Genomic DNA, 27,823 nt, shown 5'->3' on the forward strand with positions numbered 1-27,823 from the left:
GGCCACAAGTTTATTAGTGCCTATGATGAGAGAGAAGTTTTTGAATTCCATGGACTTGGTGTCCAGTGACATTCCTAGTAGTGAGGGATTTTCCCTTTTTAAACTCTGAAGGGTCACCAGGCACCAGGGTAACCCAGTATTCAAGACCAATAAAATACTTAATAAAATTGAATATTTTATTTGGACCAAAATACCACCCACCAATGAAGTATATCAGCATGTATTTCCAGGAGGTGACCAGACTACAGAGGACCTCTAGTCCCTAACCAGGGCAAGAGGCAAAGAATTACCATTGATGGAGGTTGGTAAAGGGGTTCATTTTGGTTAAAAGGTTCATTGAGGCTATGGGAGGAGGCCTTGTGAATGTCAATGGGTGGCATGGTAGCTGGGACATCTGTAAGGATATTAGGAGCAGTGGAAGGACTGAGGTTTATGCTTAGTAATTAAATGGCCTGTTGGGAATAAGGCTTGCATTTTTAAGTTGGACTTTTCTGTGATTCAGGTGACTGGGGAGTCTAAGTGTGTGAATCTCCAGTAAACAACAGTAAAAATAAATAAGTACACCCCCCCACACACACACAAGTTCTGAATTAGTCTTGATGAGGAAGCATTGTTTGGTGGATTCCATTTTTTTTGTAACCACCACAATAATTTAGAGTTTTATTTGAGCCACTCTAGGATTAATATGGTACATGGTGGCATCCAACACAGATTCATTTGTTGCTATTAGTTCTAATTAATTAAGGGCTTCCCTAGTGTTGGTCTAGCCTATTGATGACAGTAATGAGGCTTGTTAATTGAGAGGAGCTTCCTTGTCCTTTTCGTATCTTTGGAACCTGTAGTGATGTTCCTTCTTTCATTCCTGCTGTTGGTGATATTGTGTCTCTTCTTTTTTCTTGGTTACTGTTTGAGGTTTATCAATTTTATTGGTCTTCTTAAAGAACTAGCTCTTAGTTTTGTTGATTTTCCTCTACTCTTTTGTTTATTTTATTGATTTTTAAATTCTTACTATGTTCTGCTTGCCTTTCTTTTTTTACTTCACTCTTCTACTTTCTTAAGGCAGAAGCTTAGTTCAATGATTGGAGACCTTTTCTTTTCTTTTTTTTTTTTAAGATTTTATTTATTCATTTGACAGAGAGAGACAGCCAGTGAGGGAGGGAACACAAGCAGGGGGAGTGGGAGAGGAAGAAGCAGGCTCCCAGTGGAGCAGGGATCCCAATGCGGGGCTCGATCCCAGGACCCTGGGATCATGCCCTGAGCTGAAGGCAGACGCTTAACGACTGAGCCACCCAGGCACCCCTGGAGACCTTTTCTGATACAATCATTTAATTGTATTTATTTTTCTCTTTAGCTGTATGGTGCAAATTTTATGTTGTGCTTTCACTTCCATAAAATACAAGTATGTTTTAATTTTTCTTGTGATTTCTTCTTTGGCTCATGGGTTTTTAAAAAAAGATTTTATTTATTTGAGAGTGAGAGAGAGAGAGAGAGAGAGAGAGCACAAGTTGGGGGAGGGGCAGAGGGAGAAGCAGATTCCCTGCTCAGCAGGGAACCCAATGTGGGGCTGGATCCCAGGACCCCGGGATCATGACCTGAGCCGAAGGCAGATGCTTACTGACTGAGCCACCCAGGTGTCCTCATGGATTGTTTAGAATGGTGATTTTAAATTTCCATATATTTGGGCATTATCCAGGTAACGTGATCCCAATTTCTATTTTAATTTCATTGTGATCAGAGCAATTATTTTGATTTGTTTTTTTTTTCAATGTGTTGAGGTTTTTCTTACCACCCAGAATGTGGTTTCTTTTAGTAAATATTCCATGTGCACTTGAAAAAATATATATATTCTGCTGTTGGATAAAGTAGTCTATATATGTCAGCTCAATTAGATCAAGCTTATTGATAATGTTGTTCAGGTCTCCTATAGCTTTACTAATTTTTTATTCTATCAATTGCCGAGAGAGGAATATTTAAGTTACTAGATGTCATTGTGAATTTGTCTATTTCTTTTTTCATTTCTGTCGGTTTTTGCTTTGAGTACTTTGAAGCTCTATTAAATCTATAAACTTTAAGATAGTTAAGTTTTTTAAGGTTTTATTTATTTGAGAGAGAAGGAACTGGGGGAGGGGCAGAGGGAGAGGTAAAAGCAGACTCTCCGCTGAGTGGGGAGCTCGATGCAGGGCTTGATCCCAGGACCCCCAAGATCATGACCTGAGCCAAAGGCAGACATTTAACTGACTGAGCCACCCAGGCACCTCAGAGTAGTTCTATTTTTAACTCTTTGAGGAACCTATAGTTATTTTTAATGCTTTTTTTCTTTTAACCTTTATACTAGAGTTAAGGAATTGATACACCACTAGGAGAATTTGACAGTATACTTCCTTTTCTTTACTGGTGAGGTTTATACTTACATGTTCAATTTACTATTTAGCATCCTTTCATTTCAGCTTGAATAATGCCCTGTAGCATTTCTTATAAAGCAGGTCTGTGGCTGATGAACTCCCTCAGCTTTTGTTTGTCTTGGAAAGTCTTTATTTCTGAAGGACAGCTTTGCTGGGTAATATCAGTTGCCAGTTTTTTTTTCTTTCAGCACTTTGAATATATCATCTCTCTCCTAACCTTCAAGGTTTCTGATGAAATATCCTATGGTGGTGAGTTTCTTTTCCTGTGCTGCTTTCAAAATTCTCTCTTTAATTTTTTTATAATAATTTTTTATTATGTTATGTTAGTCACCATACAGTACATCCCTAGTTTTTGATGTAAAGTTCCATGATTCATTACTTGTGCATAACACCCAGTATTTTTTAACAGATGTATTATAATGTGTGTCAGTGAAGTCCTCTTTCAGTGGATAGTGTTTCAGGACCTATGAGCTTCATGTACCTGAATCTGCATATCTCTCTCCAGATTTGGGGGTCTTTCAGTCATTATATATATTTTTAAATAAGCTTTCTTCCCCTTTATTTCTTCTTCTGGGACTCCCATAATATGTGTATTGTTTTCCTGTATTATAGCCCATAATTCACATGGGCTTTCTTCACTCTTTTTCATTTTCTTCTCCTCTGACTAAAAATTTCTAATGACTCATCTTTGAACTAACAGATTTTTTAATTCTGCTTGAACAAGTCTGATGTTCATGCTCTCTATTGCACTTTTCATTTCATTCATTGTATTTTGGGGCTCCAGAATTTCAGTTTGGTTCTTTTTTTCTAACTTTTATCTTTCCATTGAGCTTCCTGTTTTATTGATGTATTGTTTCCCTAATTTTTCTTGTCTATCAGTGTTCTCCTCATTAAACTTCCTTAAAAGTTATTTTGAATTCTTTGTCAGGCAATTCTTTACTCTCCATTTCTTTGAGGTTACTTACTGAAAAATTATTGTGTTCCTTTGGTGGTGTCATGTTTCTTGATTTTTCATATTCTTGAAGTCTTGTGTTGCTGTCTTTTTGTTTAAAGAAGCAGTCACCTCCTCCAGTCTCTACCAACTGGCTTCAGTAGAGGAATACTATCATTAGTCAACTGGCTAGGGATTCTGAGACTTTCTCAGAACTTTTCTATGGATGCCTCCACTCCACACTTTGTCTTCCCTCTTGATGGGGGACATTTATAAGATTTCATGCCTTTTCTCTATGCCACAAAGCCAGGCTTGGTGTTGAGAGCCTCCCATTTTTCCCCTTATGGTGTTTCCTTGAAGTGCTTATGTTTGTATTCCTTTTCCAAATTCTGCAGAATTGGGCTGGCTTTTTATGTGTGTTTGCTAGAGGTCTGCAAAGGCTCAAGCTTCTCATCTGCTGGGGTGGGTGCAGATGGCTAGTCACAAGGTAGAGGAAATGAGGCACCTGGAGGGTTGGAGGTGCCAATGGGCAGTTTGCAGAGACTGCAGGAGAGGCATCCCCAGCAGCAGCTTGTGGGCAGGCTTCCTGACAGTCTGTGAAGCATTTGGTAGAATCTGTGTACCTTGGATGAGTTCCAAGCCCTGGTTGCTGTGCTCGCAGCCTCTCACAACCCTTCAGCCATGGAGATCACCTCAGCATTCTGGGTAGAGCAGGAAAGAAGTGAGCCTCTTGAGCAGCATCACACAGCTGGGGAAGCCGAGTACTCACTCACATGATCATCCTCTTCCACATGGGAGAAATTGCAGGTCAGTGGATCTCTCTTGGCACTGAGCTCTGCTGTCTTGGAAGAGAGGTGACACAAGTAACGTGAAACTGTTCTTATCCTTGTCTATACATCTGTTCTCAGATTTGTTGCTCCAACAATGCTGGAACTTTTCTCTTGAAATACGGGATACCTACAAATGTACCTTGTCCATGAGTGATTGCTCTCAAACCCCTGAATCTTGCAAAGTTGTCCTTGCCACTAGAAGCAGTCATTCCACTACTGCCTGAGGAAATTGACCCTTTTATGTCTGAAGAACATGCAGTGGTTTCCTCTGTGATAGATACCTTGAAAGACACTGCCGATTCTCCTCAGGACCAAATCCTGCTACACTTCTTTGCTTCCACACCTATCCTTAGATTCAAGTCATACCTGGTACCAAAGACTTAGGTACAAATATAACACCAAGGTGGTACTCCACACATCAAAAGAATTTCAAGATTTTTCAATTTATATAGACAAATCTGGGAACATGTTTGGGACTAGATCTTAGGGATATGGGATCATGGTACAAAGAGTATAAAATTGGGTGAGATGAATAAATTGAAATAGGCTCACTAAGCAGAGATTCTGGATTCAATATTTTAGCTCCATAAGTTGGAAAGAGGTTTTTTGTTGTCGGTGGTGGTGGGGGTTGGTTGGTAGGTTGAAAGAATGGAAGGAGATGTAGCTACAGTAAGTTGAGTTGAAATTCAAGAATTTCTTTGGTACAATGTGGAGGAAAGTGATCAAAGTCATAGGGAGATTTGAATGTTAGAGCAGATTTATGTTAGACATGCTCACCCACCCTGAAGCAATAGAGAAACCATAATTCACCATGAGAAATAATTGATGAGAGGAATCTCAGCATCTTTGAAGAGCTCCAGGTTTGTTCTTTTTTGTAGATGTGGTATTGCAGTGGGAACTCCATTGAACTGGGATCCCTAAATGAAATTAAGTGACGGGATCCTAGTGTGGTATCAGCCAAGTGATGGCATTTAATCCCAAGACAAGTTGGGCAGGAATACTCCAATGGACAGCAGAGCCAACATAGTGTTCAGAATAGCCTGATATATGACATTGGCTATTGACCTTAATGTCCCTAAAACAAATAGTTGTGAAGAGAAAGTCCATTGACTGATGAATGGATAAAGAAGATATGGTATATATAAACAATGGAATATTAATCAGCCATCAAAAAGAATGGAATCTTACCATTTGCAATGACATGGATGGAGCTAGAGTACATTATGCTAAGCGAAATGAGTCAGAGAAAGACAAATACCATATGATTTCATTCATATGTGGAATTTAAGAAAATAGATGAACATATGGGAGGGGGGAAAAGAGAGAGGAAAATAAACCATAAAAGACTCTTTTTTTTAAAAAAAAAGATTTTATTTATTTGACAGAGCCAGCGAGAGAGGGAATACAAGCAGGGGGAGTGGGAGAGGAAGAAGCAGGCTCCCAGGAGAGAAGCCTGATGCGGGGCTCAATCCCAGAACGCTGGGATCACGCCCTGAGGCGAAGGCAGATGCTTAACGACTGTGCCACCCAGGCACCCCCCATAAAAGACTCTTAATGATAGAGAACAAACTGAGGGGGGATGGAGGGAGGTGGGTGGGGGATGGGCTGGATGGGTGATGGGTATTAAGGAGGGCACTCATTAGGATGTATGTAAGTGATGAATCACTGAATTCTCCTGAAACCACTATTACACTGTATGTTAACTAACTAGAATTTAAATAAAAATAAAAGACTATGTGTGTTGAAAGAGGTGAGATTGTCAGAATAAAGGAGACCATAGGGCTCTTAGATCCAAGTAGACAGGGTCAGGCCCTGTGCCTCAGGAGGGCCCACACTATACAATGTCAAATTTTTTATGTTGCCCTCTGCTGCCTGAGTTTGGTCATTACTGGTAGTGCGTGCTGTCCAGTTGGGTTGCCTAGAGACTGGATCTGGACCCGTGTGTGTCCAATCTTGTTTCTCCTGGGGTTGTCTCTGGTCTTTATCTCATCAGAGTGGTCTACCAAATATCCCAGGAAACTCCAAGACTTATGCCCCTGAAGTTCTGTCGAGGTGCCTTGGCTATTCCCGTTAATGGTGCTTCTCTGTGGCACAGTATTTCTTTAGGCCATCACATGATAGTGTACTGACAGAATGGAGGTGACTCATGGATTTGGGGTGATTCAGACTCATGTGGGAGAGATAATAAAGAATCAGCCAAATTACCATACCTCTTGGGCCTATGAATTTTGTAATACAGTTTTAAATTAAACTGTTTTTCTCAACAGTTCTCCTGTGTAGGTTTCCAAATGTACAGCTTCTTAAGGCTTCACCCTGTGTATCCTTCTGAGGATCTTAAGTTCATCACTGAAATTTGAACAAAACCTTCCAATGATGTATTAGCTAGGTTTGCTGTTATTGTAGAGACAAAACTAATAATAGTTTAAATAACACAGAATATTTTCTGATGCCGGATTCCGAAGAGGTGAACTCTAGCCGCGTGTGGGAACGCAGGTTACCGCCCAAGAACTGGACAACAAGAACTCAGTAACCATGACCGTTCTGGGAACTACAGTGCCGCATCTCCCAGGAGTCGCAAGCACTTCCGGCCAAGGAGGGTGGGAACGGGGTCGGTGTTCTCCGGCTTTCTGGGAAGTGTAGTCCGCCAGTTAGGGAGAGACTCATACTTCCGCAAGGCTGCCGGGGGAGAGGAATTCTGGGTAGTCGATGCCCAGTGCAGCCTGGGGCGGGGCGGTCTCAGGCACTTCCGCTCAGGTGGCCAGGTTGGAGCGGCCACCGCTGCGGACTATATCGCTGTGGTGAGTAGGTTCTGGTTTCGGGACCCTCTTGAACTTCCCTGGGTGCCAGTACCACTGGCCATTGATTTGGGGGAAGAGCTGCGCTCGAGAGAGGTGGCTTGAGGGCTGGAGTGGCGTTCGCCTCCAGGGACCCTCTTGGCGTCTGGGGAAGTTGAGCAGCGTATGGCCTGGTGAGGGTCTCCCGGACTCTTCTTCGCCGGGGGTTCTGCCTTCCCAGGCCGCCCACCTTTCTCTCGCTTTGCCCTTGTAGCGCGGTTGGTCATTGGGCCACTTACTTACATTTTTGTCTCCAGTGTTGTACTTTTTTTTTTTTTTTTTTTTTTTTGTAAAATTGGGATGACATTCCTACCTTCCTCTAATCCAGTGGTTTGAGAATCAAGCGAGATGGTGTAAATAAAAGTCGTAAGGACAGTTCCTGCGCCGTGGTGAATGGTGGTCTCTTAGTATTAGACTCTTTAATTTCGTTAAGTGCTTAGTAACCGGACAGCCACGAATATCGTGGCTGCAGTGACTCCTGGCACTTCTTTTTGATCCCTGTGGGAAGCTTGATAGTCCCGAACCCCTTCTGAGGAGTTACTCCTGTGAAAATTAATAAAAGGAAAAGGCTGGCAGGGGGAAAGCCCTCATACCCTACCGTAACTCTTGTCAATTGCAGACACACTTGGAAGAGACCACCTGATACTATTTTAGCTATTAGTTACTATCTCAGAGGAAGGAAGAGTGACTTTCCTCCCCCTGAGTCAGCCCAGCCAATGAGAGATTGTCAAAACTTAGCCGATGAAAAGCCGCTGTACTTCCAAGCCCCAGTTTATTCCAGTGGACTTTTTGTTTATGACAGCATTCCCAATTTCTCCCTTTTCCGTGTACGAGTATTCTTCTCCTTTGTTCTGTGGATTTGCCTATGGTTTTGCCATATCTTGCTTGTCCTGGATTGCAGTTCTCTGCTATTCCAGTAAAATAACTGGCAGTTTTATTTTTAAGGTGAACACTCCCAAACCGTTTCTGGCTGGAAAGGAGGAGGGACAGGGCGGGGGCAGAATATCCCCTGATTTCTCAAGGACAAAGACATAATTGTATTTCAGAGCCTCCTTTTCTTTCCTTGGCCTTTGTCTCAAAAAAGACTGCATTTCTTGTTGCACCATTGTCACTAAGTAATTATGTCTGAAAATTGCTGATACTCTTGAAATTATTTATGATGAGTTGAAAACTTCAAGGCCTAGCTGCTGCCAGCTCTCAACTGCCCTTGCCCTTTTTTTCCTTCACGCATCTCTTTCTTTTCCCCCAAAGAATCTGAGATTATGCTGTAGACCATACCTCTTTGTCCCTAAATATCTGTATGGTTAACAGAAAGTCAGCTGAGTAAATTTTAGGGCTTAATTGGCTTTATTAAATGATGTGTAAACTGGGCAGCATCCCATAAAGCAAGCAGAAGGCAGCTCCCAGGAGTTGTACAAAATGCAAGGTTTTTGTAGGAAGGAGGCTGGGGCAAGGAAGTTATTAGCAAGAGGAAAGAAAGGATTGTTTCAGGCAAGGTCACTTTCCCTTGGAGGGAAGAGCAGAGGGGCTTATGCAGATTACTGCATCTTGAAGGGATGGAGAGGGCCTGTGTGTCAGAGTAACTTCATGGGTGCTTATCAGAAAATTCCTGAGTGACTGGTTAAGACTGTGTTTCTGGGGGAGGTTGAAACAGCAATTAGGTTAGGCATTAGGACCCAGTTGGGTGACTTGGCCTAAATGATGCCATTTTAGGCCTGTGTTTTTCCTTTAAATAGTGTTTATTTTCTAGGAACCAGGATATTCTCTTCTATAATCACAGTATCTTGATCAAAATCAGAAAATTACATTGTTAATATGCTATTATGTGACCCACAGTCCATATTTAAATTTGTTCTGTTTTTCATTTAAAATCCTTATAACTGTTTTCCCCTGATTAAAAACAATTTTGTGGGCTGCCTTTTGCTGTCATGTTTTCTGTTGTCTCCTTTAATCCAGAATGATTCCTCATCCTTCATTATTTTGTTCGTGACGTTTTTGTTCATGATGTGTAGGCAAGTCGGATCAGAGAAAGTCCATCTTTTGAATTTTATGTGATGTATTTCACAGTTTGATTCGGATTATGCGTTGTTGGTAGCAATAGCACAGAAGTGGTGAGGTGGCCTTTTCGGTCAGCGTAACAGGAGCTGAAGGACGTATTTTGGTTTCTATATTGGTGATGTCAGTTTTGTTCACTTGGTGAATCGGATGTCTGTGCCATTTTACCACTGAAGTCACTATTTTTCTTTTTGTAATTAAAGTTTCACATTATTAGTGGGCTTTCTGTTGTAAAGATCAGCATCCCTTTTCCTCCTGCTGCTTTTTTCATTCAGTCAAATATAAATTCTATATGGACTCTGAGTCCAGGTTTATTAATTTAAATGAGATGTTGCTTATCAGACGATTCTTAAAAACAACTTAGTTGATCTCTGTTTTACATGTCAGAAGTTTCCCTTTGCGTGTATACAGTTCAGTGATTTTTGTAACATTGAGTGGTGCAGCTATCGCCATCATTCAATTTTAGAACATTTTCATTCCTCCAGTAAGACCCCTTGTTACCATTTATTTGTTAATCCCTGTTCTCAACAACCCCAGACAACCACTAACTTCTTTTCTGTCTCTGTATTGTGAACCCTTTATTTAAATGGGATCATACAAGATGTGGGCTTTCATGACTGTCTTCTTTCACATGTGTGATTTCCAAGGTTCATCCATCTTGTATACATCATAATTTTATTCCTTTTTATTGCCCATTAATATTTCATTGTGGACGTACCACACTTTGTCCATTCATCCATGGGTGGACATCTTCGTTGTTTCCAGTTTGGGGTTCTTACAGATAACAGTTTTATAAGTATGTAAGTACATGTTTTTGTTTGGAGATAAGTTTTCATTTCTCTTGGGTAGATACCAAGGAGTAGAATTGCTTGGCTGACTGGTAGCTTTTGGTTTAACTTTTTGACAAACTGCCAAAACGGTTTTCCAGACTGGCTTCATCATACTGTCCCCACCCCCCAGCATCGTATGTTTCTTAATAGATACTGGAAACCAATGTTGTTATTGTTTGGGGAAACAGTTGTCCACAACAATTGAAAAATTATCACTAAGGTAACACAATAGTAGGGAAGACAATGAGGCAGAGTTAATGGATTTTTCAGAGGTTACAAGTGACCTTCACGCAACAGAACAATCAACGTCAGAGGTTCATTCCTGTGTCCTACAGTGTCTTTTGGTAGAAATCACATGTATAAGAGCAATTTCATCCTGCAGAGTGTCTTTTTTTTTTTTTTACTAGAGCTACAAAAATAAGAAACCCTGAGTGTATTTGAAGTGTTGTCCAGCTCTCAACAGTTCCATGAGTTGGAAATATTGTTGCCCCAGTTGTACAGATGACAAAATTGGGGAAAAGAGATGTTAGTACTGTGCCCGAGATGATACAATTATTGAGAAGCTGAGGTAGGATTTGAACCCAGATAGTGTTGCCCCAGAGATGATCTTGCTTGATGCATTATGTTGTCTCAGTTTCCATCATATCGGAATCTGAACTGCTACCTCGGGAGCCACAAGATAGCACAAGGCAACACACAATAACCAGCGTGTGTGTTGTGCAGGAGTGGAGTAGCCATGCCATGATCTGCTCTTCGCTCTGTGGACAGCAGCAGCCACCCCAAGGAAGGGGCTCCTTGGCTGTGTTCCCAGTGAGCATTCATGTAGGCGAGCAGCATCCCCGGGCACCCTTTCATGTCCTTCTCTGCCTTTCCAGACACGACCAGGCACAGGGCTGCCTTGCCAGGACTCCGTATCCAGGAATCTGTACCTCTTCAGACGTAGGAAGAAAGAAATGACCACATTCAAGGTGCATATGGCTTGCCTTTCTTGCTGTTAAAATTGCATTTCACTACTCAGAATGTTACATGTTGAGGACACCTGGGTGACTCAGTCGGTTAAGCGTCCGATTCTTGATTTTGGCTGAGGGATCCTGAGATCGAGCTCGCTTTGGCTCTGTGCTCAGCATGGAGCCTCCTTGGGATTCCCTCTCTCCCTCTCTGCCCCTGCCTCCAGCTCACACTCTCTCATGTGCTCTCCCCCTCCCAAAAAAAGTTACATGTTTTTTTCTTTTCTTGGGGTGACTCAAGGAGAACACGAGGCTAAGTGACCTATTTGCTCTGTGTTTGTTTTTAGCATTTGTTTTGTCATTATTCATTTTATTTCAAAAATAAATTCATTTTATTTCAAAAAATAAATACATTTCTTTCAAAAATTTCAAAAATAAATTTATTTCAAAAAATAGACCATTGAATAGGAATGACCAGTTCTCCTGCTTCCTTCACTGCTGACACATTAACTTTTTATTTTCTCATACTCTTTCTCATGTACATTCATAAATTTATTAATACTCATGGTCTTTATCTGTTACTGACTTGTGCTTTGTTTAACATTATAGAACGTTCATTATTTATGGTTATATCATATCCCTATTAAATTATTTTTTTAAAGATTTTATTTATCTCTTTGACAGAGAGAGAGACAGCCAGCAAGAGAGGGGACACAAGCAGGGGGAGTGGGAGAGGAAGAAACAGCCTCCCAGCGGAGGAGCCCGATGCGGGGCTTGATCCCAGGGTCCTGGGATCACGCCCTGAGCTGAAGGCAGATGCTTAACGACCGAGACACCTAGGCGCCCCCATGTCCCTATTAAATTAATTAAGTTTTTAAAAATTAAATTTTTAATTTTTTTTCAAGATTTTATTTATTTATTCGACAGAGATAGAGACAGCCAGCGAGAGAGGGAACACAAGCAGGGGGAGTGGGAGAGGAAGAAGCGGGCTTCCCAGTGGATCAGGGAACCCGATGCAGGGCTCGATCCCAGGACCCTGGGATCACGCCCTGAGCCGAAGGCAGACGCCTAACCGCTGTGCCACCCAGGCGCCCCTAATTTTTTTTTTTTTTTTAAGATTTTATTTATTTATTTTGACAGAGAGAGACAGCCAGCGAGAGAGGGAACACAGCAGGGGGAGTGGGAGAGGAAGAAGCAGGCTTCCAGCAGAGAAGCCTGATGTGGGGCTCGATCCCAGAATGCCGGGATCACGCCCTGAGCCGAAGGCAGACGCTTAACGACTGTGCCACCCAGGCGCCCCCAGGCGCCCCTGTTTTAACTACCTACTGCTCCTACACATTAAGGTGGCTTAGGAGTTTGTGTGAAGCAGGACTGCAGTGATCATTTTCCTGCCTACAGTCTTCTTCTGCAAAAAATCTCTTCTCCAAATAAGCTGCCTATTTTTTCTCCTCAGTGTACTAGGAGCTCAGTAATGAAAAAGTACATTTGATACGTGCCACGTTAGAGTTTTGTAGATAGAATATTCCAACACGGCACAGCGCAGTAGGCTCTCTCTAACTGCTGCCTTATGCAAATCTCGTTGGAGGTTTTCACGCGGGAAGAGCTAGATTCTGTCTTTCTTATGTCTGAGTCATACCCTGCCTGTCACTTACTGGTCTCCTTTTATTCCGTCATGTATTAGTTTTTTTCCAAGTAATGTATAACCTCAGGTTTGTGTATATGTGAATATACATAGACTTCATTTTGGGGAGCAGTTTAACATTCCCAGTAAAATCCAGCAGAAAGTACCGAGATTTCCCACCCTGCCCCCACACACCCACAGACTCTCCCATTATCAACATCCGCCACCAGAGTCATACACTTGTTACAGTGGATGAACCGGTATCAGCACGTCGTTATCACCGAGAGTGCATAGATTACTTTAGGATTCACCCTTGATGTTGTTCTTTCCGTTGGTTTGGACAAATTTGTAATGATGTGGCCCCACCATTATAGTATCCTACATAGTACTTTCAGTGCCCTAAAAATCCTCTGTGTTCTACCTATTTATCCCTCCCTTCCCCTAACTCCTGCCAATTACTGATCTTTTTATAGTCTCCATAGTTTTACCTTTTGCGGAGTATCGTGTGGTTGGATTCATACAGTAGGTAGCCTTCCCGATGGACTTCTTTAACTTAGTCATATGAATTTAAGGTAACTCCATGTCTTTTCATGGCTTGATAGCTCTTTTTTTTTTAATCCTTAAATTCTACTCTGGTCCCTTTTTTTTTTTTTTTTTTAACCCATTTACCACCTAAGGGACATCTTGGTTGCCTCCAGTTATAAATTGAGGTATAACTTTAGTTTAAAACATCCAGTCTTGCTGGGTTTGCCAGGCACTTAGTTTTGTCTCTGCATTAACTCCTTAGAGCTGCTGTTTAAGAGGGTTCCTCATCTTATTTTCCACTTACATATGTAAAATGTAAGAAACCCGCTCAGGTTCACACAGGAAACCAAGGGTCAGGAATGTTAGCCATTCTGTTGAGTAAAAGTGATAAGAAGATACATCTCTTGGGGTGCCTGGGTGGCTCAGTTGGGAAGCGTTTGCCTTTAGCCCAGGGCGTGATCCCAGGGTCCTGGGATCGAGCCCCGCATCGGGCTCCCTGCTCCACTGGGAAGCCTGCTTCTTCCTCTCCCACTCCCCCTGCTTGTGTTCCCTCTCTCGCTGGCTGTGTCTCTGTCTGTCAAATAAATAAATAAAATCTTAAAAAAAAAAAAAAAGAAAAGAAGATACATCTCTTGGCTCTGTTGCTCTCAGTGAAGGTTGGTTGTGAGATTGAGACAACATGTGCTTGGTGTTGTAGGAGGCGCTGACGTTCAAGGACGTGGCAGTGGTCTTCACGGAGGAGGAGCTGGGGCTGCTGGACCCCGCCCAGAGGGAGCTGTACCGAGACGTGATGCTGGAGAACTTCGGGAACCTGGTCTCCGTGGGTGAGGACATGAGCCTTCTGTAACTGAATGTTATTCTCCAGGAGCGGCTTCATATTGTTGGGTTTTTGAGGCTTTGGGGCCCTTGAACTGGTTCTGAGTTTGGGGATCTGACTTTCCTAATATACGTGGGACTCAGAGAGCGCATTATTTGTTTTTTTATCAACAGGCAAATCTTTGTTTTGTTGAAGAAATGTAAATGGAGCTCTACCTTATGTATGTCTGACCCTATAATGAATTATAAAACCGGTACAATGAGTCCTGTTATCAACTTTTAATGAAATAAACCAATTAGATCATAGCAATGCTTTTCTCACTCTTGCAAAAAAATCAAAGACGAGTAAGTACTTCCTAACTCATTCTATGTATGTGTAGGAGACTTGGCAAATTATATTTCTTCAAATGGGTCATGAAAAAAAAATTTGAAAAACATTGCTCCTGATTGCTTGAAGAATATGTAGTAGGAACCTCATTTTCTGGTGAATTTTACCGAGAACGTGTTGACTTTAAGCATATGATTCTGTGTGCTCCCAGGGCATCAACCATTCAGACGAGATGTGGGCCACTTGGTAAGGGAAGAAAAGTTTTGGATGGTGAAGTTAGCAACCCAAAGAAAAGGCAATTCGGGTAAGAACCAAGTAACCATGAGTCTTGGAGGGAACTCTCCCGGCCGTTTGACATTCCTCCGTGCTTCTTTCCATCGCCTTGTTATAAATTGCCGAACGTCTTTCCTGGATTCTTACAACAGCCTTTGTATGAGCTGTCCCGCTCCCACCCTTCTCATCCTATATCTGTTCTCCACCGAGCAGCCAAAGTGACCCTTAGGCAATGTAATTGAGATCGCCATTCCTCTGGGCAAAATCCACTGTGCCTGGGCGCCTGGGTGGCTCAGTCGGTTAAGCGTCTGACTTCGGCTCAGGCTGTGATGTTGAGTCCCACATCAGGCTCCCTGCTCCGCGGGGAGTCTGTTTGTCCCTCTCCCCTTAACACCCCCACCCCCCACCACTCGTGCTCCCTCTCTCTCAAATAAATAAATAAAATCTTTTAAAAAAATCCATCATGGAGGGGCGCCTGGGTGGCGCAGTCGTTAAGCGTCTGCCTTCAGCTCAGGGCGTGGTCCCGGCGTTCTGGGATCGAGCCCCGCATCAGGCTCCTCTGCTAGGAGCTTGCTTCTTCCTCTCCCACTCCCCCCGCTTGTGTTCCCTCTCTCGCTGGCTGTCTCTCTCTGTCAAATAAATAAATAAAATATTTAAAAAAAAAAAATCCATCATGGCTTCTTTTTTTTTCCCTGCCTTAAAGTTAAAACTACTTAAAGTGGCTCCTGGAGGCCCCCCCGCCATGGTCTGCTCTGCATCCCCAGTCCCTTTCCTTTGAATACATCTTCTGTCCTCTCTCCCTTGTTCCATTTTTCCCCCCAAGGTTTTGGGTTTTTTTTTCATTTTTAAGTAATCTCTACACCCAACGTGGGGCTTGAACTTCTGATCTCGAGATCGAGAGTCGTATTCTCTACTGAGGGAGCCATCCAGGTGCCTCTCTCGTTCCATTTTTCCACCCACGTTGTGCTCTCTGCTGTTACTCAGACCTGCCAAGGATACTGTACGTCGCCTGTTGCTGCCTTATCAAATTACTGTGAATATAGCAGACTAAACAATAAACTTCTGTTGTGTTTTTGTCCTTCAGGTGTGAACCCTGACACATCGCACTGGGATAATATCAAGGTGTCTACAAGGCTGCATTCCTTTCTGTCTGCTGCCTTTTAGGACCCGTCTGATGACATTGCTCCCTCCCAGATAATCCAGAATGAGCTTCCTATTTTTCTGATCAGCTGATTAGCACCTTGCATTCGATCTGCAACCCAATTAATATCACATGTTCACAGGCTCTGGAGATTGGACATGGACATCTTTCAGGAACCATTATTAAGTCTGTTACAAGAAGCTTCTCCCTTGGGGTCCCTTCCTTCTTCATTGTGCCTGGAATGTTCTTTCACCGAAAATCCTACTGGTTCTTCTCTTCTTCTTCTTTCAGGTTCTCTGTTCTAATACCACGACACAGGCCTTCCGACCATTCTGTGTAAAATACAGTGCTGTCTTTACTCCTCTTGCCTTCTGTTGTGTCTCAGACGTTTTTGTTTACCCCTCACTTCTCTCTCCCCGGTGGGTAGAGTCTGCAGCAGGAGAATTTTCATTGTTTTGGTTATTGATGTGTCCTCGCTGCCTCGACAGTGGAAGGATGTGGTAGATATTTGTAAATATTTACTGACTTTGCAAATGAAATAATGGATAGGAGAATTTAACTGTATTTCTTGCTGTTGGTGATGCAGGATAGTTTATTTTTCTGAATGCTTATTACAGGCTTTTATGTTTATTTCACAGCTCACTAAAGGTCTTTAGTTTGCAACTTAAAAAACAGATGCAAAAGACCAGTTTATCTATATCCAAAGTTTTTCCACTCTGTTCTCAAATAGCCCAGAAGCCTTGTAAGAAGCCAGGGCATAAGCTTCCTTTTCACCAGTTACTCCGTAACTCACGGCAACAGCTAATAAGTGACCATAAACCAGAGTGCATTGAGGATATTGAGGAATATGACTTGTCTTCAGATGGCTGCCTATCCAATTTCTACCTGTTGAGATGACTTGGAGTGTGATTGTGTGTTTCTTTTTTTTTCTTTTTTAAAGATTTTATTTATTTATTTGACAGAGACAGTGAGAGAGGCAATACAAGCAAGGGGAGTGTGAGAGGGAGAAGCAGGCTTCCCGCTGAGCAGGGACTTCATTCCAGGACCCTGAGATCACGACCCGAGCCGAAGGCAGACGCTTGACGGCTGAGCCACCCAGGCGCCCCTGATTGTGTGTTTCTGTGTGAGCACTTGATCCAGATCCCAGGGAAACCTCCAAGCATTGTGGTTGTGACCACACCAGGGAATGTGCTTTCCCTGTGGCTTTCCTTTTGTAGAGGAAATAGTCATTTCTGGGAAGAAAAACTTTTTTAAATTTTAATTCCAGTTAATATAACACACAGTGTCCAACCTCCCCTCTGGTCACCATAAGTTGTCTATAGTTTCTTGGTTTGTCTCTTTTTCTTTTTTTTCCTCCTTTGCTCATTTGTCTTCTTTCTTAAATTCCCTGTATGAGCAAAATCGTATGGTATGTGTCTTTCTCTGACTTACTTTACTTAACATTATACTGTCTGGATCCATTCATGTCATTGCAAATGGCAAGATTTCATTCTTTTTGATGGCAGAATAATATTCCATTTGTGTGTGTGTGTGTGAATACACACACCCACACACACCACATCTTCTTTATCTGTTCATCAGTCTGGACACTCGGGCTGCTTCCATCATTTGGCTGTTGTGAACAACGCTGCTGTAAACTTGGGATGCATGTACCCCTTTGCATTAGTGTTTAAGTATTCTTTGGGTACATACCCAATAGTGCAATTGCTGGGTTTGTAGGGTAGCTCTATTTTTAACTTTTTCAGGAACCTCCATCCTGTTTTCCACAGTGACTGCACCAGCTTGCATCCCCACCAACAGTGCACGAGGGTTTCTTTTTCTCCACATCCTCCCCAACACTTGTTTCTTGTGTTTTTGATTTTAGCCATTCTGACAGGTATTTTGATCGGGATTGCAGTAAATGTGTAGATTGCTTTGGGCAGTATAGACATTTTAACAATATTTGTTCTTCCAGTCTGTGAGCGTGGAATGTCATTCCATTTCTTTGTGTCCTCTTCAGTTTCTTTTATCAGTGTTTCATAGTTTCAGGGTACAGGTCTTTCACCTCTTTGGTTAGCTTTATTCCTAGGTATCTCATTATTTTTGGTGCAGTGTAAATGGGATTGATTCCTTAATTTCTAGTTCTGCTGTTTCATTATTGGTGTGTAGAAACGCAACAGATTTCTGTACATTGTTTTTGTATCCTGTGACTTTACTGAATTAATTTATTAGTTCTAGCAGCTTTTTGGTGGAGTGTTCGGGTTTTCTATATATAGTATCACGTCATCTGCAAATAGTAAAAGTTTAGCTTCTTCCTTACCAGTTTGGATGCCTTTTATTTCTTTTTGTTACTTGCTGAGCCCAGGACTTCCAGGATTATGTTAAATAACAGTGCTGGGAGTGGACATCCCTGTCTTATTTCTGACTGTAGAGAAAAAGCTCTCAGTCTTTTCCCTTTGAGGATGATGTTACCTGGGGGTTTTCATATATGGCCTTTATGTTCCCTTTAAACCTACTTTGTCGAGGGGTTTTACCATGAGTGGATGTTGTACTTTGTCAACTGCTTTTTCCACATCTATTCAAATGATCAGATGGTTCTTATCCTTTCTCTTATTGATGTGATGTATCACATTGATTGATCTGCAAATGTCGAACCACCCTTGTAAGCCAGGAATAAACCCCCTTGATTGTGGTGAATGATCTATTTAATATATTGTTGGATTCAGTTTGCTAGTAATTTGTTGAGGATTTTTGTGTCTGTGTTCTTCAAAGATACTGGCCTGTTCTCTTTTTTTGTGGTGTCTTTCTGGTTTTGGTGTCTGGGTAATACTGTCCTCATAGAATGAATTTGGAAGTTTTCCTTTCTTTTCTATTTTTGGGATAGTTTGGCTTGGCATAATTTCCTCGTGAAGCCATCTGGTGCTAGACATGTGTTTGTTGGGACTTTTTAGATTACTGATTCAATTTCTTTGCGATAATTGGTGTGTTCAAGCGTTCTATTTCTTTCTGTTCCAGTTTGGGTAGGTTATATGTTTCTAGGGCTTTACCCATTTCTTCTAGGTTATCCAGTTTGTTGGCATATAGTTTTTCATAGTATTCTTTTATAATTATTTGTATTTCTGTGGCTGGTTATTTCTCTTCTCTCATTTGTGATTATATTTGCTTGAGTCCTTTCTCTTTTTCTCTTGATGAGTCTGGCTAGAGGTTTATCAATTTTACTGATTTTTTTCAAAGAATCAGTTCCTAATTTCATTATTGTTTCTATATCATTTATTTCTGCTCTGATCTTTATTACTTCCTTCCTCCTGCTGATTTTAGGTTTTGTTTGTTCCTTTTCTAGCTCCTTTAGGTGTAAAGTTAGGTTGTTTGAGATTTTTCTTGCTTCTTGAGGTCAGCCTGGAATGATATAAACTTCCCTCTTAGAACTGCTTTCTCGGGGCGCCTGGGTGGCTCAGTCAGTTAAGCATCTGCCTTTGGCTCAGGTGCTGATCCCAGGGTCCTGGGACTGAGTCCCACATGGAGCTCCCTGCTAAGTTGCGAGTCTGCTTGTCCCTCACCCTCTGCTCCTCTCCCCAGCTTGTGCTTGCTCTCTCTCAAATAAATAAATAAATAAATAAATAAATACATAAAATCTTTTTAAAAAATGAACTGTGTTTTCTACATCCCAAAGGTTTTGGACTGTTATATTTTAATTTATTTCCATGTACTTTTTATTTCTTCTTTTATTTCTTGGTTGACCCATTCCTTGTTTACTAACATATTATTTAACTTGCATGTATTTGTGGTCTTTCCAGATCTTTTCTTGTGGTTGACTTCTAGTTTCATGGCACTGTGGTTGGAAAAGATGCCTGGTACGACTTTGATCTTGAATTTGTTCATACTTGTTTTGTGGCCTAATATGTGATTTGTTCTGGAGAACGTCCCATGTGCACTTGAAAAGAATGTGTATTCTGCTGTCGTGGGATGGAATGTTCTTTTTTTTTTTTTTTTCTTTTTAGATTTTTTTTTTTTTATTTATTCATTCGACAGAGATAGAGACAGCCAGCGAGAGAGGGAACACAAGCAGGGGGAGTGGGAGAGGAAGAAGCAGGCTCATAGCAGAGGAGCCTGATGTGGGGCTCGATCCCATAACGCCGGGATCACGCCCTGAGCTGAAGGCAGACGCTTAACCGCTGTGCCACCCAGGTGCCCCTGGAATGTTCTTAATATGTCTGTTAAATCCATCTGTTCCAGTGAGTCATTCGAAGCCATTGTTTCCTTGTTGATTTTCTGTTTAGATGATCTGTCCGTTGATGTAAGTGAGGTGTTAAAAGTCTCCTATTATTATTATTTTTTAAAAGATTTGTATTTATTTATTTGAGAGAGAGAGCACATGAGCAGCAGAGGGACAGAGGAGAAGGAGAAACAAACTTCCTGCTGAATAGGGAGCCTGATGCGGGGCTCCAGCCCAGGACCCCGGGATCATGACCTGAGCTGAAGGCAGATGTTTAACTGACTGAGCCACCCAGGTGCCCCAAAGAAAACTGTTTTAAAGGGACGGTTTATTAAATATAACCATAAACTAGTATCTACCAAGAGGTACACACTCACCTATTAATAATTTTCTAAGTTTTCACCCTTAGGACTTACCTTTCCATTTGAACACTTTGTTTAATGAAAGACTTGCTGAGTTCCTGAACTAAGTTTTCTGATTTTTTAGAACACAAATCCTACTAGGAAATGTGTCTTTCAGTGTATCCAAAAGAAATATTTCATGTGTGTGTAGATTTATACGTATGACTTTATAAGACAGTTCATGCAATCACCCCACTCCTATGAGTAATTATGTTCTGATAGTTTCCCTTTTTCCTAAATGCTTTTGCATGATTTTAAATTTATTTTACAGCTGACTAAAAGGCTGTAGTTCTCAATCAGAAAAACTGATGTGAAAGCCCAGTTTATCTGCATTCAAAGATTTTCTGTTTTGAATGAGGCAGTCCAGAAGCCTCAGAAGAAACCAGTGCATAAACCTTCCTGTAGTCTTTTCACCCCTAGTGGTTCTTGCCACCTTTGATTCTTTTATCAGGAACACCACCCTTCTTGTGGGTATTCTGACTTCACACCAAAACTACAATTTCCTCTCCCTTTTTAATTTCAGGTATCTCAATTCGGTTACTATGTGTATTAACACAGGAAAATAAGATGAACTACACACATTGTGTAGAATTTGCAGGAATACTTAGAATATAGAGCTATAATCAGTTCTGGGTGCTTGATATGTAGGATTGCAAATTGTTTAACCAGCTACAAAGTTTAGAGGGACAGTTTACACAGACCTCCTGCACTTAACATCAACTACAGATTTGGGAGGTTCCCAGAATTGCCTTAGATTGAATCATTTCCTTCCTTCCTTCCTCCCTTCCTCCCTTCCTCCCTTCCTCCCTTCCTCCCTTCCTCCCTTCCTCCCTTGATTTTATGTATTTATTTGACAGAGAGAGAGACAGCCAGCGAGAGAGGGAACACAAGCAGGGGGAGTGGGAGAGGGAGAAGCAGGCTCCCAGCAGAGGAGCCTGACGTGGGGCTCGATCCCAGAATGCCAGGATCACACCCTGAGCCGAAGGCAGACGCTTAACGACTGCGCCACCCAGGCGCCCGCAGATTGAATCATTTTCTAAAAGAACTGGTAGAATTCACTGAATGCTGTTATACTTATTAGTGTTTATTACATGGAAGGATATGCCTTACCATCAAACAAGAGGAAAAAGTACATGCAAGGGAGTTTAGGGAAGTACCAGATGCAGAGTTACCATTGTTTTCTCTCCGTGGAGTCAGGGATGTGTTATTGTGTTACTTTCCAAAATGAAGGTGTACGGTTACAGAATATTACCAATTAGGGAAACTCACCTGATCCTGTGTCCAGAGAAATTATTGGAGCTCTGTCATATGGCCAGTGTAGACAATGGTTTCATATGGTTACTTTCAGTCTCTTGGTCCACACCAGCAGGTGACTAAAAGCCCCACCTAAAATCATATTCTTGGTCTTTCTGGTGTGGTCGACCTCATCCCTAAATCACATTGTTAAACTCTCTAATGTGACTGAAGACCCCACGGCACTCCTTTGAGGCATGACATTCCAGGGGCTTAGAACTATCTCTCAGATCCTGAGGACAGAGGCCTCATTGTGTATATAATTTATTTGCTGCGTTATTTCCTATTTAAGATTTTACTGGAGGCAGTTGTGTAGCTCAGTCAGTTGTGTCTGACTTGATCTCAGCTCAGGTCTTGATCTCAGGTTTATGAGCCCTGTGTTGGGCTCCATGCTGGGTATGGAGCTTTTTTTTTTTTTTTTAATAAGAATTTACACTGATTTATGAAATTCAGTAGAAACAGCAAAATTAACCTGTATTCATTTTTGTTATTAAGTCTTTGATTTCTAACTTGTATATCACGTATGAGGCTTGGAGTGATTCTAAATTTGTTTCATTGATGCTTAGCGGATAAGAGCCTACTAGACTCTCTTGGTTTGTGTAGGCATTTAAACCAGAGACAATGATACACACTAGAAGATGTAGGGAATAGTCCCTGGATTGATTAAAGTCCCATGCTCTTTCCTAATTGTTAAATCTTGAAGACAGTGAAGAAAGCCTTCATTTGTCCACATCTGCATTCTCTGTCATTTTAGGAGACAAAGTCCAACATGAGAGGGAGACTATCCCTAAAGCGGAACCACATGAAGAACTTTCCTGCTGGCAAATCTGGCAACACATTGCTAATGATTTAACCTGGTGTCAAGACTCCATGATAAAGAGTTCTCAATTCTACAAACAATGTGATTTACCTGGCCAGGTTGGGGCAGGACTATCTAAAACTCACACAGCCCAGAAAACTTACCAGGGAAATGGGTGTAAAAAATTCTTCAGTGATACCTCCAACTGTGATCTTCAACAGTTAAACTCAGGGGAGAAGTCTCATACATGTCGTGAGTGTGGGAAATGCTTCTTTTATAGCTCAGCACTCCGTATTCATCAGAGAGTTCACCTAGGAGAGAAACGGTATAGGTGTGATGAATGTGGTAAGGAATTTAGTCAGAGCTCACTTCTGCAAACTCATCAGAAAGTCCACACTATAGGGAAGCCATTCAGATGTGAAGAATGTGGGAAAGGCTTCAGTCGTAGATCAGAACTTAGTAATCATCGCAGGTTACACTCAGGAGAGAAACTTTATAAGTGTAAGGGATGTGGGAAGGCCTTCATTAATGCTTGCCATCTTCAGGACCATCAGAGAGTCCACACTGGGGAGAAGCCGTTCAAGTGTGATATCTGTGGTAAGAGCTTTCGTCGTCGGTCGGCACTTAATAGTCATTGCATAGTCCACACAGGAGAAAAACCATACAAATGTGAGGAGTGTGGGAAGTCTTATACTTGGCGTTCACGTCTTCGTATCCATCAGAAAGTCCACATGGGACAGAAACCACACAAATGTGAGGAATGTGGAAAGAGCTTCTTTTCTAAGACACATCTGTATTACCACCGGAGGTTCCACACAGAGGAGAAACCCTATAATTGTAAGGAATGTGGGAAGAGCTTCAGGTGGGTCTCACCTCTTTTGACACATCAGCGAGTCCACAGCGGAGAAAAACCATTCAAATGTGAAGAGTGTGGGAAGGGATTTGGTCAGAAATCATGCCTGCAAGCTCATCAGAACGTCCACACCAGAGAAAAACCTTACAAATGTGAGGAGTGTGGGAAGGGCTATAAGACAAGCTTGGATCTTGATGTGCACCGGAGTGTCCATATGGGAGAGAACCCATACACTTGTAGGGCATGTGGTAAGCACTTTACTAGGACCTCAAATCTTAAAGTTCATCAGAGAGTCCACACTGGAGAGAAACCATACAAGTGTAATGTGTGTGGTAAGGTCTTCAGTCAATCTGGACATCTAAAATCTCATCAGAGAGTTCACACAGGGGAGAAACCTTATAAATGTAAGATATGTGGTAAGCAGTTCAGTTCAAGTTCATATGTTAAAATTCATCACAGAGTCCATGCTGGTGATAAATTTCATCCAGTCTCATAGGAGGGAAAACATTCGTTTCTGTAAAGTTAATGTTTCAGCCATAGCTGAATACATCCCGGTGATCCCAAGATCACACAGATGATGCAGTGAGGGCTTTAGTTAGAACCTTAGCAGTTGTAGTTATCACTCAAGAAACAGGCTGTTGAAATACTCTTTCTTTAGGCACTTATCAGACTCTAATGGTGGATATTAAAGTTGATGTTCCCTGGAATAAGGCAGGGAGTTTACAAGGGCAGGGAGTTTATTTGCTGCTGGATTTATACAATCAACGTTGAGTAGCATCTGTATGTGCACTTAGTACTTGTTTGTTAAATGAAGCAAAGGGAAGAGAGAGAATTAGGGAAGATGGCAGAGTAGGAGGACTCTAAGCTTGCCTCCTCTCATGGATACAGCTAGACAACACTTACATCAGCATAAGTAACCCAGAAATGGACCTGAAGACTGGTATAACAAACTCGTCAACTAAAGGTAGAGAAGAGGCACTGTCAAAGAAGGTAGGAACGGCAAAGATGCAGTTTGAGAGTGAAACAGGCTTTGGCCGTCTGTGATGGGGACAGAGCCAGTGGTGTTCAGAAGGCAAAAAAAAAAAACAGACTATCACGGGGTGGGGGGGACCACATGGGGAAGACAAATCCCCGTAACATTTGGCTTTGAAAGTGAGAGGTGTCAAACTTCATGAGTTCTTACAACCAGTGGGAATTAAAGCCTGGATTTTCAATTTCTGTGGGCTGGGCTCTGGGAGAGCATGACAATCAACCAGTGGAGATACAGCCAGGAATCAGCAGATTGAAAAACGCGAGGGGCAGACAGGAGAGAGAATGACTTACTCATCTCAGAGCATGGCCTGGAGAGGCAGGGATCACAGGGACACCCCTCCAGGAACAAAGGAGCTGATAGGCACCATTTCCCTCCACAGCCCCCCAGCATAAACACATGGCCACCTGCTGGAACCAGCGCAGCACCAACACTCCTTACCTAACTTGTTTATACTGAGCCCTGCCCCCCTGTGGTCCAGTGGATCCGCCTTTCCTAGTCACACTTGCTTCAGTCCTGGCACTGCAAGCCCCCTGCCCCAGGAGATCAAAGCAAATCCCACCAACACCTCATCTCCTGGCCTGCATGTTTTATGGGATATCACGTCCAGAGGTGGCAGTGGCAGCAGGGCTCGTTTCACATGCAGACCAACACACATTAGGATGTGACCCACCAGCTGAGGACCAAACTGCTCACAACAGGCAAAGAGAGCCTCCACAGATGACTGGACTGAAGGGAAAAAAAGGCCAGGACACAACAGCAGGCACAGGCAACACACTTAGGAGATAGTCCCTGAAGTAACAGTTCCCAGGGAACAGGAGACAACGCACTGCAGGGCACTACAGACCCCTTCATGAGGCCATTACCTTCAAGAGCCAAGAGACATAGCTGACTTTAATAATACACAGAAATAGAGACAAAATGAGGAGAGGGGGGGTATCTCCCAAATGAAAGACCAGGACCAAACCACAGCAAGAGACCTAAGCAAAAGAGATGTTAGTAATATGCCAGATAGAGAGTTTAATGATTATAAAGATACTCACTGGACTTGAGCAGAGGACATCAGTGAGACCCTTACCACAGAGATTAAAAAGAACTACTCAGAGATGAAGAACACAATAAATTAAAACACTTGATGGAATAAACAGGCTAGATGACACAGAGGAATGAATTAATGACCTGGAAGACAGAGTAATGAAAAGTAATCACCCTGAGCAAATAAGAGGGGAAAAAAATTATACAAGTTGAGGATAGTCTTAGGGCACTCTGACTCCATCAAGCATAATAACATTTGCATTAAAGGGGTCCCAGAAGAAGAGTGAAAAGGGGGCAAAAAGTTTATTCAAAGAAGCAGCTGAAAACTTCATTTTTGTGGGGAAGGAAACATAGCCAGATCCAGGAGGCACAGAGAGCACTCCAAAAATCAGCCCAAGAAGGTCCACACCAAGACACACATTCTTAAAATGGCAGAAAGTAGTGATAAAAGAATTTAAATTATTCAAAGAAAATGTGCAATATTTAAAAATTGTATCTGGAAAAGGAAACCAGCAAAAACCAGAGAAACAAATAGGAATTGGAATGTGGAGATACACAGTAGTGCATTCCACAGCATTATTTTGGTACTACCCTATTGCAGTCGGCTCCTGGCACACCCTCAGCCTCTATTCTGTGGTTGGGTTATTTTTTGGGTCTTGATCTCATGTTCATTGGTTTATACTATAGAAATTCAACTCTATTTTGTGATTTTTCTCACATTTCAGACAAACAATTCTAACATTGCAATAACTGTAGCTTAATTGAATTTTCTCGACAATGTTAAGGCAAGGGTTCAAAGTAACATTAAAAGTCAGTTATTAAATTTTTCTTAATGTCGAGTTCATTGATTTTTAAATTTCTGCATTTCTGTGTAATCTTCTTTATGCCTTCTAATTGTAGCATTTTTAAAAAAAAAAATCAAACTTCTCTGGTAGAAGCTATGCCAGATTTGAAGGGCATTTGGCTTGTCAGCTTCCCATATTCTTACCTCATCCCTATGAAATAAATAATAGAAAATTTGGGGAGTTGGTGGTTTCATCAAATATATTAATCACTGGTGCAGAAATGACAGTTAAGTGTTTTTCTTTCTTGGTGACAATACATGTCTTGAAAAGCAGTATGTAGCAGAATGTGTAACATGCCACTGTGATCTGGAAATCCTACTGTAGGAATATATGATTATGAGATTCAAACAATGGGAAGATGAAAAGCACATCAATAATGTCACAGTTTTTAAAATGGAAATAATGAATGTTCACCAATAAGAACTTGTTTAAATTTCACATGGTCCCATAATAACATGGGGCCATTAAAGTAATGTCAAGGACGTGTAATATCAGGAGAACATACTACGGGCTTTGTGAAATAAGACCATAGCCTTCCTAGTAGAATTAAATTCATAACTCTCTTGTGTATATGTGTGTGTTCTGTGTCTATCCATACATAATGTAGAAGTGGATACTCCAGTAATATTCTTTGGCAAGGATCATCTCCAACAGACCCCACATTAGAGCACAGAGCCAAATTCAGAGCTTGGTCACACGACCCTGAGATCATGACCTGAACTGAAACCCAGAGTTGAACACTTAACCGACTGAGCCACCCAGGCGCTCCTCTATTGTGTTTTTATTTCTCAATGATCATCAGTTTGATCAAACTGGTAAATTATGGGGGCGCCTGGGTGGCACAGCGGTTAAGCGTCTGCCTTCGGCTCAGGGTGTGATCCCGGCGTTCTGGGATCGAGCCCCACATCAGGCTCCTCTGCTGTGAGCCTGCTTCTTCCTCTCCCACTCCCCCTGCTTGTGTTCCCTCTCTCGCTGGCTGTCTCTCTCTGTCAAATAAATAAATAAAATCTTTAAAAAAAAACTGGTAAATTATGTACCATGGAATTTGAAAAATTATATGAGTCCCTTAACGGTTTAGTCCCCTAATTAAGATTACTCTACATTATCCTATGACAGATAAGATCAAAAGGAATAGGACTCACTGTGTATTCAAAAGCAAAAATTTTTTAAACTAATGAGTATGATCAACCATCTTTGTAGTCAACGTACAACATGCGTCTTGAGGCATAAGCCAGGGAGCAAATACTGAAGACAGCAGTAAAGTGGTTACGTAGTGGAGGTTAAAAGAAATGCTTTGAAGAAAAAAATGCATGGGTGGGGATCATAGCATTATAGCAGTCAAGCCTCTAAGGAGAAAGAGCAGCTTTGGATGCCTTTCCACACGTCTTGGACACCATGGTGATATTTTAAGTGTATTGACTGAAGGGCTTTACTTACAAAGTATATCTAATAGATTCATTTTCATAATCAGTCTTCTGGGCTATATCTTCACAGGATGCCAGATACTGAGATCCATGCTGTCTCAATGTGTGTATCGGTTTGGGGGTTCCCTAACATCAACCTTGAGGTTCTTTGATTTGCTCAGAGGACTCCGAATGTAGTTGAATTCAGGACTATATTTCAGTGAAAGAATACAGAGCAAAATCAGTAAAGGGAAAAGGTACGTAGATGTCCTTTTTTCCTTTTTTAAGTTTAAATTCAATTAGCCAACATATAGTACATGATTAGTTTTTGATGTAGTGTTCAAGGATTCATTAGTTGCGTATAACATCCAGTGCTCATCACATCATATGCCCCCCTTAATGCCCATCACGCAGTTACCCCATCCCTCCACCCACGTCC

At 41.8% G+C, this 27,823-nt stretch overlaps 1 protein-coding gene across 1 annotated transcript; it reads left to right on the forward strand.

Moving 5' to 3' along the window:
* Nucleotides 1-6,867: 6,867 nt before the first annotated feature.
* LOC113243479 (zinc finger protein-like) lies at nucleotides 6,868-26,549 on the forward strand. The gene is made up of 5 exons (XM_026482141.4): nucleotides 6,868-6,961; nucleotides 10,758-10,850; nucleotides 13,673-13,799; nucleotides 14,331-14,423; nucleotides 22,174-26,549. The coding sequence occupies exons 2-5, from the start codon at nucleotides 10,836-10,838 to the stop codon at nucleotides 23,565-23,567; spliced, it is 1,629 nt and encodes a 542-aa protein (XP_026337926.2). The 5' UTR covers nucleotides 6,868-6,961; nucleotides 10,758-10,835; the 3' UTR covers nucleotides 23,568-26,549.
* The last annotated feature ends 1,274 nt before the right edge of the window (nucleotides 26,550-27,823 follow it).

This window comes from Ursus arctos, unplaced genomic scaffold (assembly GCF_023065955.2).
Source record: "Ursus arctos isolate Adak ecotype North America unplaced genomic scaffold, UrsArc2.0 scaffold_19, whole genome shotgun sequence".
Lineage (NCBI taxonomy): Eukaryota > Metazoa > Chordata > Mammalia > Carnivora > Ursidae > Ursus > Ursus arctos.

Bases quoted from the DNA above. Each gene is read 5' to 3' on its own strand.
- LOC113243479 (XM_026482141.4), top strand. The intron at 13,800-14,330 runs GTGAGGACATGA...GTGTGCTCCCAG, and splicing joins CGGGAACCTGGTCTCCGTGG to GGCATCAACCATTCAGACGA. The intron at 14,424-22,173 runs GTAAGAACCAAG...CTGTCATTTTAG, and splicing joins CCAAAGAAAAGGCAATTCGG to GAGACAAAGTCCAACATGAG.